At 41.8% G+C, this 14,380-nt stretch overlaps 1 protein-coding gene across 2 annotated transcripts in view; it reads right to left on the bottom strand.

The window, feature by feature from the left end:
- Positions 1 to 14,380, bottom strand: part of LOC124854942 (cytosolic phospholipase A2 gamma-like) — a 78,971-nt gene that overhangs the window by 55,396 nt on the left and 9,195 nt on the right. The window contains exons 2-3 of one of the 2 annotated variants that reach the window (XM_047343751.1): positions 10,903 to 10,955; positions 9,903 to 10,013 (exon numbers count right to left, since the gene is read on the bottom strand). In XM_047343751.1, the coding sequence (XP_047199707.1) occupies positions 9,903 to 10,013; positions 10,903 to 10,955 (164 nt within the window). Of the gene's footprint in view, positions 1 to 9,902; positions 10,014 to 10,902; positions 11,075 to 14,380 lie in introns of those variants that run through there. The other variant, XM_047343752.1, reaches the window with a different exon arrangement.

Here is a 14,380-nt window from a genome sequence, read left to right as displayed (position 1 = left end):
CACAAACCAAATTTGTATATGAGTAGTGTTACTTTTAACACTTTTAACGCGGGGCACCCACCTGTCCCTGTCCCATACTGTCCTGATGGCAGCTAGCTTGTCTTTCTGCCGCCGAGCTGGTCTGTCGTCTCTGTTATCAAAGCAGAAAATCCTGGAAATAATCTGGAAGATTTTCAGAGACATTGTTCCTCGGAAAAGTTCTCTGCCAGTTTCTGCATCCCACAGGGGATTCTGTGGATTTGAAAACTCCAGCAAGGATAAGAACCCCAAAGTATGCAAATAAATGGGTTTGGTCCATCTCATTCCTCCTCTCTCCAAAAACACGCTGTTCCTCCAAATTAGTGAAATCCAGAATGATTTTCTGGATGGAATCCAGGATGAAAAGTTCAAAAGAACACTTGATGTCGTGCACATGAGTGACCGCTATCCATCTTGGCACTGGTTGCATCCTTATTACATTGGTAGCCATGCTCATTCCTTGGGCAAAAAGACCATTACATTTTATAATTTTTTGACATCCATATAATGAATTCAGTAGGATTAAGTAATGAAGAATATGAGTACTGAAGTACTTTTTAAAGTTTGACTGTTCTTGTCTTTGTATTCACAGAACTACATCCAACCTGAATGAATGTACTATAGACTTCCACAAAGAGTTTATGAAGTCCAAAAATTCACCAAAGAGACGAAGACCATCTTATTCCAGGTAACTTAATTAAGAGGACATTTCCAAATTGGTTTTAGTTCATAAGCATAATCCTTCAAGCCATTCAGTCAGTTTATTACATAAGCAGATTTCTTTCTCTCTTGGTTTCCTGATTTTCTTCTCCATTCTTTCCTTTCCCAGGTCCCAGTCAGTCAGTCGCTCTGACAGTCGCTTCAGGTCCCGGTCTCGCTCCCCTGGTGGCTTCCGGAGCTGCAGCAGCCCTGGTGGACGGAAGCCACCTCCTCGGGAGCTTCCACAGTATGAACTAAAGGGACCAAGTCCTGGAGGCCGCCGGGGGAGAGAAAGGTATCGACAATGGGAAAAAGAGTACACAGACTGGTGCAACAAATGCTACAAAGACTACGACAACCAACACCCCTCAATCAATAAAACACCTCCCATCTCCTCAAAACCTGCATCTGGCTCTGGAGTCGCTAAAGCTCCTACTTCTAAAAGTGCTGCTGCACCCGCTAAGCCCTCAAACAAGACCGTATCCAAGACCCAGTCTGATAAGACCAGGAAAGAGAAGGCTCATGAAGGAAAACCTAAAGTGAAGACAGAGGCTGTGAAGGAAAAGAACGACAAGGTAAAGCAAAAGACCCCAGAAGCAGTGGTCATCAAAAAGAAAGACTCCTCGTCCTCCTCCTCCTCCTCTGTCGCTAAACCGGTTAAGACCATTAAAGCAAATCCAGAAGATAATTTCAACTCAACTACCCCCAAAAAGGATCTTCTTCCCCTGCCTGGGAGCCGTGAGATGATCCAAGGAGACGCAGATCGAGGAACCATTAAACCTCTAAAGGACCTGCCGGTGGGTTTAATTCTCAAAAAGTCTGCAGAGAGTGAAATTAATTATATTTTTACCGATGTAAACAGTATGAAAACACTTTTTATGTGGTTTTGAGAGGTTTCAAATAATATTTGTTCAATATGAATGTTTGGCAGGTTGGATTCCGCAGCGGAGGTTGTAATGGTAAACGCATTGATAAAGACTCAAACTCTGCTTGGAACCACATTGTAGTGTGTTATAAATATTTATTAAATGTTTCTACAAGGCTCATAAATGCTTAATACCATGACTTCTAATTGAACCTTTTCATTTTTTGTATGTATTTTTGTCCAATTCCAGATGCCACTCGCCCAGAGGAGGATCAAGTTGAACAGAGATCTGGGGAGAAAAGGCAGCACTGAGACGTCTGCCTCAGACAGAGCACCATTAGGTCCTGAGAAGATGTCGTCCACATCAGACCGATCAGCTTCTTCCAGCGTTTCCGAAGGTGACAGATCCAACAGTACAACAGAAGGGGCTGGACAAAAGGAGCTGTCTGCATCTGCAGAGAGGAGAGCCTCTCGCGAAAGACCAGGGAGTGCTGGAGAGAGACTGCAGGGCTCAGACCGAGAGCAGGACAGAGTCTCAGGACCAGACAGAGATCGAGACAGAGTGTCTGGATCAGACAGAGACAGAGGTGTGGGTTCTGAAAGAGAGAGAGAGAGGGACAGGGTTTCGGGGTCGAGCTCACAGAAAGTAGCAGCGACAGCGGAGAGAGACGGCGACAGAGAGAGCTCAGTTGTTGTTTACTGCCTTAATGTTTTTAAGATACATTTTGCGTATTACCTTTGTGGAATTCTTGAGATCTTGAGTTGGACCCCCTTTCACAAACCAATTTTGTATTTGAGTAGTGTTACTTTTAAAAATGTTTGTGGGTCTGGTGGACCCACTGCATTATTGGGAACACCACACAAGGGTTAAATACATTAGTTTATTTGCTTTTAGCTGTTAAGCTTCGACAGATTTAAATTTATATTTGAAACTGAGAAGTTTGTAGTTGTTTATTAGAAACAGGTATCTAAACTCAATGAAAACTAAATACCTTGCATTCTCACTAGTTTGTAATGTCTCCAGTTTTAGACATATAATGGCACATGACAATAAAGTCTTGAATCTCGATGCTTGTTTCTGATCACTTTAACTTTTCAAAACCAAAAAAGCAACATTCACACCTAGTTTCACAGTGTGCTTGATCAGCTGTGTGGAGGTGAGAAATGAACCATGGTATCAACATCCCTCTCAGCTCGTTTCTTCATTTATTACGCAGCTATTTTTGGGGTCTTTCATGTCATCAACTGAGAGCAATGTCATTTGGGAGAAAGTATTTGAAAATGTGCACCATTGTCCCCTCTAATGACATCACACCCCACCCCTTTTGTGATAGAACAGTTACAACCACAGTTATAATCTGAGGATTCTTGTATTAAAAAATAAAGCTGAATTCTTCAATTAATCAGTCGTCAGAACATGAATTTACACGTTTTGATGATGAACTAATCATTCAACTCACTTTGCAATCACAAAAGTCCACCTTAGTTCCACCTTCTTCTTAAGTGTGAGGATTTGCTGCCTGTCTTTGTCTGTTGTAATATTAAGAGTTGAATCATCAAAGTAAAGATGTGGTAATTTTTTATGACAGTTTGTAGAATTTAGTGACATCTAGGGGTGAAGTTAAATGTTGCAGCTGAATACCCCTCACCTCACCCTCCCCTTCCAAATATGTTAGAGAACCTGTGGAAGCCTTTAGTTGTCAAAATATGGTGGCCTCCATAGAGAGGACCCACTCCAGATGTAGATAAAAAGGTTTGGAATATAAAGGTAAAGAAAACAACAACTTGTACAATTTAGATGAAACCAACCCAGTCTCATCAGAAAACGTATAGTACCTATGTTGGTCCACTTGGAAAAACGTAGGCATCTCACAATTTGGCCTCTCAAATTGTGAGATGCCTACGTTTTTGTCTGCCCATTGTTTTGCATTGGCCTGTGCCCACGTCACGTGACTCAAGTTCCCGTCTGCGAAAACGAAAACATGGCGGACATTCCTTATATTTTCAGATAAAAATGTCATTTTATGATATAGTTTGGGCATTAAAATACATTCTATTCACGTTATTTGATATTAATATTTGATGATAGATTACACCTCTAATTCGAAGGATCTAAGAATTCCCCGCAACTACATTCATACTGAGGCGGGCCCAATTGCGCATGCGTGAGCGGACCTGTCGTGTGAATGTCATAAATAAAGTTTTTTTAAACTTTCCGGTCCATTTAAAACAAAGCTATGTCATAAACATGGACCGCTTGGAAGACGACAATGTTATAATCCTTCTGTCAGGTAAGTAGTTTATTTTGTTTTGTTTTTAAATATTGTAACGATCTGGGTTTACAGTCCGAGTGCTGAGACAGCGAATGTGGAGTCTGTCGATACAGACAATGGAGTGCTATTCATTTGCTAATATTCTATTGTTTTGCCACAGGCTACGGCCCATTGTAGCCTGTATTACCTGGGATGTGAATACTGTTGTGTTCTTTTTTCCTTAGGTAGAGAGGGTAGAGTCGGTCTGGTTCAAAAAAGTATTTATTTAGAAGCAATGAACAGCTACTATATAGCTATGAACGCTAATAGCAGAACTAATCCACCTAATACCACTGGAAAGTCAAGAGTCGCCCAACGGACGACAGGTGCAATATTTATAATAATAGGTAGAACTTCATTGGGAGGGGGAGTCACGTGGCTAGTGCACAGGCTGGTCCCAGCCTCTAGGCACTGGAATCCGCCAATGATGAGGAGCCGCTCCCAGTTTCGTCCCTCCTTAGATAGTAGCTGGGCAAATCTTCACATTCTGACAGTGTTTGGTTTGGTGTTTTAAAACAAGCCTTGAATCAGCTGACAGCTTGTGAGCTTTCAGTATGGCATGCGCATTTTCTAGACAAAACAACGCCTTTCCTATCTGTCCTTCAGACCCTAGTGGCAGCTGCTTGAATTCTTTCTAAGGGTATGTCACAGTTTTTTAAGAAAACAGTGCATTCTTGTATGTGTGATGTTTGAATAAAGCTAATGGAGTTTAGGCTGTAATATAGTAAGTTAGGTATGAGAACAAGTTAAAGTACAGTGTATTGTATGCCACAGATGTACAGTCTTCTCAAACAGGCATTATCAGACAGGTGCAAGACTGAACTGCGATGTGACGCACACACACACACACACACAACAATCAACTTCAAGATTAAAACCAGCCAGCAACGGCTACTATCAGTCACTATGTGAAGGCCACACATTTTCCCACATATTCAGAGAAAAACATAGATTTTAGTCTTAACAATACATGGTTGGTGAGACCAGTTCAAGACGCTTAGCTCATCATTGAGGGATGCTACAATATAAATATAAACATAAACAGATAATGTATAAGGAAACTAACAGAAACCACGAATCAGCCCATAAAATAGTTCTACGAATCAGGGTATGTTGTGGTGACATTATTAGATAACGAACACAATAACGTTGTATTTTTACTAAGGTGTTACACAAGTAAATAATACATACATGTAGGTCAGAGTAACTAACCTTTGAAATCTTCCTAAAGATGACTGATGTTTGTGAACTTTGTTTCTACAATTGTCATGACATTACATCACATTATGTAAATTGAAATTTGTTTCGCTAGAGTTGTGATATTGTGGTAATAAATTGGAGTATTATATTCATATATATATATCTGAGTGTGTGAATGGATATGATCCCTAAAACTGAGCTCACCATACATGTTTACTCTTTAGATCTTTTCACATGTTTTTAGTGGATTTGGACTCACAAACATATGTCGTAGGGCGACAAAAGTGAGAAAAGTGAGCAGCAGAGTCAGTGTTTGTGCGCCGTTATCTTTCCCTCAGATTCTGGGACTATATTAAAGAAGCTGTGCAATTCTTTTTTATAATCATCCATTTATAGACATCAATTTGGCCCGGGACAAGCGTGATTACTAGCAATTTCCACTGTACACAATCTTTTAAGGAGGCAGTACGAAATTTGACAGAGCCGGATCACAATGATGTGAATATCTCTAATTTATTATCTAGGGCAGCAGGGCTCCATCTAATTGGCCAAATATATTGACACGCAGCGCGTGAATACATGGCACATTGAACACCATTTATCGCAGTCCAAGCAGTCTTTTGTGATATGTACATCGCCCATGTTGATATCGCGATGATATCACCCTTCCACTTTGCTCTGCATCGGCCAATCAGCTTGTTGCTCCTTCACTGCGAGGGACAGCTAGCCACTCAACAGAATCACGACTGTTTGCTGTCCTGGCTCCAAATGGTGGAACGAGCTCCCCATTGACATCAGGTCAGCAGAAAGTCTATACATCGTCTGCCGTAGACTAAAGACACATCTCTTCCAACTACACCTTGGTTAAGAAGATGATGTCTAATAATCACCGTCAACTCTAGTGTTAATATAAAAATTTGCACTTAAATGTTGCACTTACGTGTAGCACTTGTAGTTTGGCTTTTTGAAGCTAATGTGCTTACATGATTCTTGCTGTCCTGGATTTGTACCCTCATGGTTGAACGCACTGATTGGAAGTCGCCAATAAGTCAGCTAAATGATATGTAATGTAATGTAATGTAATGTAACATGCGCTTGAACAATCGCAAGTCTGTCCAGCTGTCAATCATGACGTCACAGCCTGTTTTAATAGCATCAAATAACTAATTGAAATGTTTACGACTTTAGTTCAGTCAGACAACTCCCATTTAAATATTTATTGCAACAGTAGAACAGGTTAGTGTGTGGCGTCTAGTCTCAGACTTAGTCACTCCCCCCGATATGATTACATAGATATGATGGGAGTGATGAGCAAATACTTGTATCTCATCTTGTTTCTGTCCATTGAAGTTTAAATCATGTTCATAAGCAGTTCTGCATCTAAGATGAAAAATCATTACAACAAATCTGCAAGTGTGCGTATGTGTGCGTCACAGACCTTGGCAGTTCCGTCTATTGAAGAGCGGCATGTAGACGATTGTAGGCTCCTTCTCTTTTCCCTCGAACACGTAGCAGTCCTTTGGCCACTCTCTCTCCTCCAGGACCTGATCGTCTATCTCGGGGAAAGGCTTCTTTACCTCCGCAGCATAGTCTCTGGCCAGAGTCAGAGTCTGAGGAGAGCGCAGGAGCGAACAGCAGTGTTTCACATGGTTTTCCAGCCTTGAACTTGTTGAGTGTGCAACAAATTACTGGTTAGCAATTGTTATAACTCTGTTATCATTTAATTCATAAACCACAGGTACCACTTTGTCATAATGTCATTATTCTGCCCCCGAGAGTGGTTTGGACTTGTTTTGGAGCTTGGAGCTTGTTGTGGACTTTTAATGTCAGTTGAGGACTTTTGGTTTATTTTGAGAAATTTTCTGTTTGGACCTTTTGGAATGTTATAGTATTTGGACTTATTATTTCCTGTCTTACTGTGAAGCAACTGACAGTAGCTGTATCTCAATTCAGGGGCTGCATCCTTTGGAGGCTACAATTGAACGATTGCGTCAAAGTGGTGCAACTAGGCCGTCCCATTTTGGAGGCTCCTTCACATACGGCCTTTCATCAGCAAGAAACAAAGGCTCCAATGGGCGGATCGTTTGCTGGCCCAGCCTAGCCCAGGATTCATTGAGCATGTAGACTAAAGTGTCAACTTTTTAACATTTAAATTTAACTTAACTTATTTAAACATACAATTTGTGTAAGGTGATATCATTTGGAATCAGAATTTTTTTGGGGATATTGTGTGTACTCAGTTTTGATATATACTGTGTATGCAGGTGCAGAGCAAGGTGAAGCTTATTGGTGAGTTCTCATTACGAGCCATATACTGCTAATATGGTTATTAGGTAAGCCCATGGTTTAAAACAATGCCCCTGGCTGATGTGTATAGGCACACACACACACACACACACACACACACACACACACACACACACACACACACACACACACACACACACACACACACACACACACACACACACACACACACACACACACACACACACACACACACACACACACACACACACACGCACACTCTTTACATTACCTCAAACATGTTTCCAGCGCTGTACTCGATATGTCTAGATATAGATATAGATATATATCTATATACACTGTATATACTCTACACACTATGATACATGTTGTATAATGGCATTATCAGAAATAACAAATAACCTGGAGCCTAATAGGCTAAAAAGCTAAGTCAGTCCGACTGAGGTATGTAAACAAATCCTGAGAGAAAATTGTGGCCGTGCAAGGCTGTTGAATAATGTGTCTTTACAGCTGCTGAATTTTCAACTATGTTCTTCTGTTGCTCTCTAAAGCAGAACAGGCTGAACAACCCAGCAGGAGTTTCTCTGCTCAAACATGTTCGCAACTGCACGGAAATCTGCAGAGAGTTCAGGTGAGGGTAGGTGCAGCAGGCAGAGATAGGATGTAACGTTTTCATGTTTACAACACAACGACACCGGTGTCGGCTCATATCGCAAAAAAGCTCCCTTGACATTTTCGCTGGTGTGTACTTGTTTTCTGTCGGGTGTTAGAACAAAATCTATAAAATCATTCACTCACAGTGAATCCTGCTGTGTTCTTACATCGGCTCCTTTGAACTTTCTGCAGACTTTAGATTAGGGGGCAAGGTGGAGAAAGTCCACAGAAAGCATGGAGGCTCTCACTCTGACATTTGCATTCACACAGACCCTCTGGAGAATGTCCACAGGATCTCTGGAGTTCAGCGCATGTCTGAAAGCAGCTTAACTCTGTCTGTGTGTGGTGCAGAGCAGGGAGTGGACTATGAATTCACAACGGATCACTGTAAACAAGCAGCGCCTCTTTGAATGCATTTTTAATAAGGGTATAAGATTAATGTGATGAGTTTTATAACTTACCACTGTATTAATTACCTTACAACCATACAGCTTCAGCAGTACTCTGTTCCTGTGAGTGTCTAAAGTCTGCTCAAAAGTTACTGTAAGACCTAAAAATAGTGATCATACAAAGTCATGGAGGACATGTGTGTGTTACGTAAAAACAGGCGAAATGATATTTGACGTGGCGTGAGGGCATAAAGTAAGAGACAATGCACAAAGGTACAACTCACTCAAGCATGACAAACAGCAAAACGCAACAACAGGTACAAAGCGGAACAAGTAAGAAGCATAAACTTCCTCCTAACTCCTTTACTCCTGTTAAGACTAAAATCTATGTTTTTCTTTGTGTGTGTGTGTCTGTGAAGATGGCAATGAAACTGAACTCTAAACAAATGCAGTATGTTAGACAGGGGTGGGGGCAGGGGCAGTTTGGGCTGAATATGTGGAGAATGTGTGGCCTTCACATAGTGACTTTTAGTAGCCGTTGCTGGCTGGTTTTAATCTTGAAGTTGGTTAGTGTGTGTGTGTGTGTGCGTCACATCGCAGTTCAGTCTTGCACCTGTCTGATAATGCCTGTTGTGGAGACTGTACATCTGTGGCATACAATACACTGTACTTTAACTTGTTCTCATTCCTAACTTACTATATTACAGCCTAAACTCCATTAGCTTTATTCAAACATCACACATACATGAATGCACTGTTTTCATAAGAAACTGTGACCTACCCTTAGAAAGAATTCAAGCAGCTGCCACTAGGTTCTGAAGGACAGATAGGAAAGGCGTTGTTTTGTCTAGAAAATGCGCATGCTTACGCACACAGAACATACAGCCGATAACGCAGGAACAAGGTTTCTCACTCCAATGAACAACAACACCATATCTGCAAAAATACTGAAGACCCACAAGGCTTCAGCTGAAGGCCTGTCTGTAAAACATGAAACCAAACACTGTCAGAATGTGAAGATTTTCCAAGCTACTGTCAGAGGAGGGGCGAACCTGGGAGCGGCTCCTCATCATTCGCAGATTCCAGTGCCAAGAGGCTGGGGACCACGCCTGCGCACCAGCAAGAGAGAGCCAAGGTCTAAACCATGGTGACTCCCCCTCGTTATTGACCAATGAAGTTATACCTACTATTATAAGTACTGTACCCGCCGTCCGTTCGGGGCGACTCTTGACTACCCCGTGCTACTAGAAAGCCGAGGCTGTTTATTGAGTGCCCATAGCTATGTGCACATAGCTATGCTGTACCTTTTCATTGCTTCTGAATAAATACTTGTTGAACCAAACCGAGACCGGCTCTTCTCATATCTCGGGATAAAAGAACACGACACTCCACCAACCAGCAGAGTGACTACCTTACATGCACCTTCCTGACGGGTGCTTGCCAGGCTGACACGGACGGACAGAAATGGTGTTAGTGTGTGAGCAGTTTCTTTCTTACTGCAGAACAGTTGATTCCCAGGCTGTTGAGTGACTCCAGAACGACCCTTTTCCTCCTGTCAACATAGTCCTGCTCACCAGCACACAGAGAGGGGGACTGATCGATGGGTTTCTGTGGGGAAAAAAATCAACTCATTTAGACAGCACACTGAATGGAAACTGAGATTGTTCATTAGTCTAATTTCAATTTCAAAGTTGAATTTAAATTTGGGACTCCAGCCCCCCTGCAACCCTCAAATAAGGCTTGAATAGAACTACTCAACTAGTCAACTATCTGTCTAAACTGTCTAAACACTGCAATGTGGGCGCTAAAGCAGCAGTTTGACCAAATTCAGATGCGCGACTAAGATCGTCAATGGGGAAATAAAGTACAACAACTATACCAATGCTATGCACGCTAGCAGCAGCAAAGTTGGCAAGAAGCGCCAACAGAGTGGACAAGGAAGGCAGACGACAATTGGACAATTCTCTGAATGTCCTATCACCGACCACCAAACGTCATATCTCTAAAATATGTCTCCCGCAATCAATCGACTAGTTGACCTCCTTTTGGGAATAGCTGACAACAACTAAGAAACAGTTGTTGTGAAAGCCTGACCCTCAATGGGTAAGCAATGTATTTCTTATATATTGCATTAAACTGCTGCTGCGAAATAATATCATGTAAAGTCTTATAATACATCAAAGTGTTTCATCAAAGGATTTTTTTGGGGGGGGCATTTTGAGGGAATTTCCATATTATCTATTTTCATATTTGAAGAAAAACACTAACAACTATTGTTGCCATCACAGTCAATAAAAGTTTACGGTCCAGTGCCCAAGCATAAAAGATCGTCTTCTGTTTGTTGTGTTAATATTATACCATACAGAGAAATACAGATCAGAGTAGCAGCACCTGATCAATGATAGTTTTCTGGTGAGGGACACTAGCTAAACAGTGAACTATTCTAATAATCGTGCTGCTAATATGCATCTTCAATCCTTTGCCATTCATCTCTCACCACTGAGGCTGCTTCTTTTACCTCCATGTTGTCCGCTGCCTCTGCCAAAGCTCCTGAAATCACAAGCCACAGGCCAATCAATGAGACTGATAAGTTTAGCGTTCCAGTCTGCATGTCTGCATGTGATCACAACCTTCTCTGCTCAATGAAGTTCTGAAGCTGAATCCACGTTGTGGTGAAAGTTATGCCTTGTAATGGAAAATTCCACTGACCAAGTGTCTCACTGCTGTGATACTGTCTACCTGACAGGATGGAACCCTTATTTGGTGGTGTCTCACTGCTGTGACCTTGACAAACAGGGTGTATGCCCTTATTCGGTGATGTTTTCACTTCACTTCCTGTGCCGAGGCAAATCGCAGCGTGGCTTTCTGTGGGGTTCAGCTTCGGTGAACTTTGATATCTACTTTGCATCTGCATATGTGTGATCATGTCCTCACATGCCTGAAAGCGCAAGTCACGTGACCATTCACATACATTGGGCATACACATGCTGATGTACAAAGACTGAACTCTTTCCATCAATTCCAGGGCGGAGGTTGCTGCTGGAGTTTTTTCTGGCTGATTGACAAAAGGACTCCAAGTTGCATCAGGCCTGTTTCAATGGGTTTTTTAATGTTTATTGGACTGTGCAATGTTCCTGCATCATGAGGAGGGGCAATTTGTCTTGATTATTTTATTATAAAGATCTCTTTCATGACTGTGTTTTTGAAAATATTCTCATTGGTTTTCCATGGGTTATATTAGCTATTGCTACAATGAAAGGTTTTGGGGTCCTTGACGTTTGTTAAACTTAAATACAAATGGAAAACCTTTTCAAAAATCCACCACTGGGTCCCTCACCTCAGACACTCACATTGACATTGACACTTAAGTTTGGTGAACAAGTTGCCAAATTCAAATTTCCACCTTTCGAATTGAGGCTGTTTTCACACCCAGAAGGCCAAACCATGGAGCCCATCAGGCAGAGGGGGAGGCCAGCTTGTGCTGGAGTTCTGCACTAATGTTGAACTGAGGATCAAATCTGGGATCTCTGAGGGGGGACTGGCTACAGACTGAGGGCTTGTCAAGCTGACGCTGCCTCTGCTTTGACTGTTCTGAGATCAAGTATCTTGCACATTATTATACACGTGTGTGGTGTGGAAAAAACTGACATCTATCCTGCATGACAATGTCAAAGGATTTATCAAGATATGACAACCAGTTTTGGACATGGTGGATGCTTCTGGACTAGACTTCACTCTGTGAACTGACTACGGCATATAGCAATGGAATGTAACTATGTCAACGTGGTGGAGCATATGTATGTCTGTATATCTTTTTATACTTTTGCTTTATCTTTGTGCGTTTGTTTGTCTGGGTCTCCTGTTTTTCTTTTCTTTTGTTTATTCGTTAGGTTGTAACTTCTGCTGTCTCTGTGTTATGTTAAAGCAGACTAAGATTAAAGGGAAAAGTTGTTCTGTATACTTGCAGAATTGGAAAGTGTATATAATTGTTGAGAGCCTCAATAAAGAAAAGTATGTAAAAAAGGAGTGTGGTTCAAAAGAGGATGATAGATTTCAGTGTAATTCGCTCACTACTCCTCTCTTTCAATCCATATGACAGGACTAATTTTGCACCACTGTCACACACTGGTCTACCTCACTTCTGTGAGATACCCAGTAACACTGTACTCAGATGCACTGGTCCACCTCAAAATTGTAAGATAACACCACTTTGATCTTTCATATTTATTGCAAGGCCCGTGGTGTTGACTGGACTATTGAAATACTTTATTATCAGGATGTTCCTGTGAGTATGTGAAAAGTCTCCAGTTGGTTAAAAATGCTGCAGTTGAGTACTGACAGGAGCAAGAATAAATCATATTTCTCCCATATAACCCTATCTGCATTGGCTCCCTGTAAAATCCAGAATAATAATTAAAATCATTCTCCTTACTAAAGACCTCATAGATCACTTTGCTCCCTAAACACAGGCTCATTTATGGTCACTATAAAGTAATGGTTCCTCGGGTCTGTAAGAGTAGAACAGGAGGTAGAGCCTTCAGCTACCAGGCTCCTCTCCTGTGGAACCAGCTCCCACTCTGGGTTCAGGAGGCAGACACCACCTCTACATTTAAGGTTAGACTTGAAACGTTCCTCTTTGATAAAGCATAGAGCTAGTGATTCTTAGGTGAGCCCTGAACCATCCCTTAGCTGTGCTGCTATAAGCTTAGACTGCTGGGGGAACTCCCATCATGCACTGAGCCCTCGCTCAGCAACTGTAAAAGAAAGTCTTTTGGAGCACATCTCAACGAAATATTATTTGAATACATCCTATAGTTTATAGCTTTAGACAATAGTTATATATAATGCAAAAAGAATCAATCTGCAGTTTTAGCCAAGGAAATGATGTGAGAAGGATGAAATATCTGCTGTATGTTCTTCTACATAATGAGCCCTGTAGTTGGATGAAGCCAGCTTCAACAGAATAATTTATTTACTTCAAATCATGCAAGGAACACAAGAACTTTAGACTATATAAAACAGACATGCAGCATTCTTAGTTTATTGTTTATTTTTGCTGGTGTTTTATGTTTTCCCTGTTACAGTAGAGTAATTGGGAAAAACACAAACATAAGAATAAAAATGGGTTCTGGTTTGACGCATGGCGAAGTAGGTCGCAAGCCGGGAATACTCTGTTCACATTCGGTCAAAATCCTTTTTTAATCCGTTTATTCCATTCAACTATTGGTGCTAACGCTGACTTTAGCTGAGAGTATGAAAAAGACGAATAGAAAAACAGGCCAAACGGCAGACCAACAAGATAAAGAGACAAAACAAGCCGACTCAGATAAGCTAGCGGAACAACCGGACTCTGAGGCTAGCAACCTGCTAACCCTGCCAGATATGGAGAGATTGCTAACGTCCATGGAGGAACGCATTATAGCAAAACTTTCTGCTCAACTGTCGGCTGAGAGAGCTATTATCAACCAACACCACGAAACCATTCAACAGTTGGAAACCTCGCACAACGACATGCATACAAGACTTGAGAGACTTGAATCCTCTTGTGCAGCGCTCTCAAAAGACAACGAAGAGCTGAAAGCTAAACTGGATGATCTAGAAAACCGATCCAGGCGAAACAATATTCGCATAATAGGACTGCCTGAAAAAGTTGAAGGACTGCATCCCACTTCATTCATTGACACATTACTGAGAGAAACATTTGGTGTGGAGGCTTTCCCTACCTCAACGATCGCTGACAGGGCTCATCGGATCGCCATGGTCAGGAAGAATCCAGCTGACTCCAGACCACGTCCCCTCATCGTGCGAATTCACCACTTCCAGACCAAGGAACGCATTCTGAAGCTAGCAAGAGAGGCCACCTCCGTTTCTTTCCGCGGATCACAAATTCACTTTTTCCCGGATTTCAGCGCTGAAGTCTCCAGGAAGAGAGCTGCATTTATCCCAGTGAAGTCGCAACTTAAAAATGCTGGATT

The sequence above is a fragment of the Hippoglossus stenolepis genome, chromosome 16 (assembly GCF_022539355.2).
Source record: "Hippoglossus stenolepis isolate QCI-W04-F060 chromosome 16, HSTE1.2, whole genome shotgun sequence".
NCBI lineage: Eukaryota > Metazoa > Chordata > Actinopteri > Pleuronectiformes > Pleuronectidae > Hippoglossus > Hippoglossus stenolepis.
This window is presented reverse-complemented; position numbering and strand designations above follow the sequence as displayed.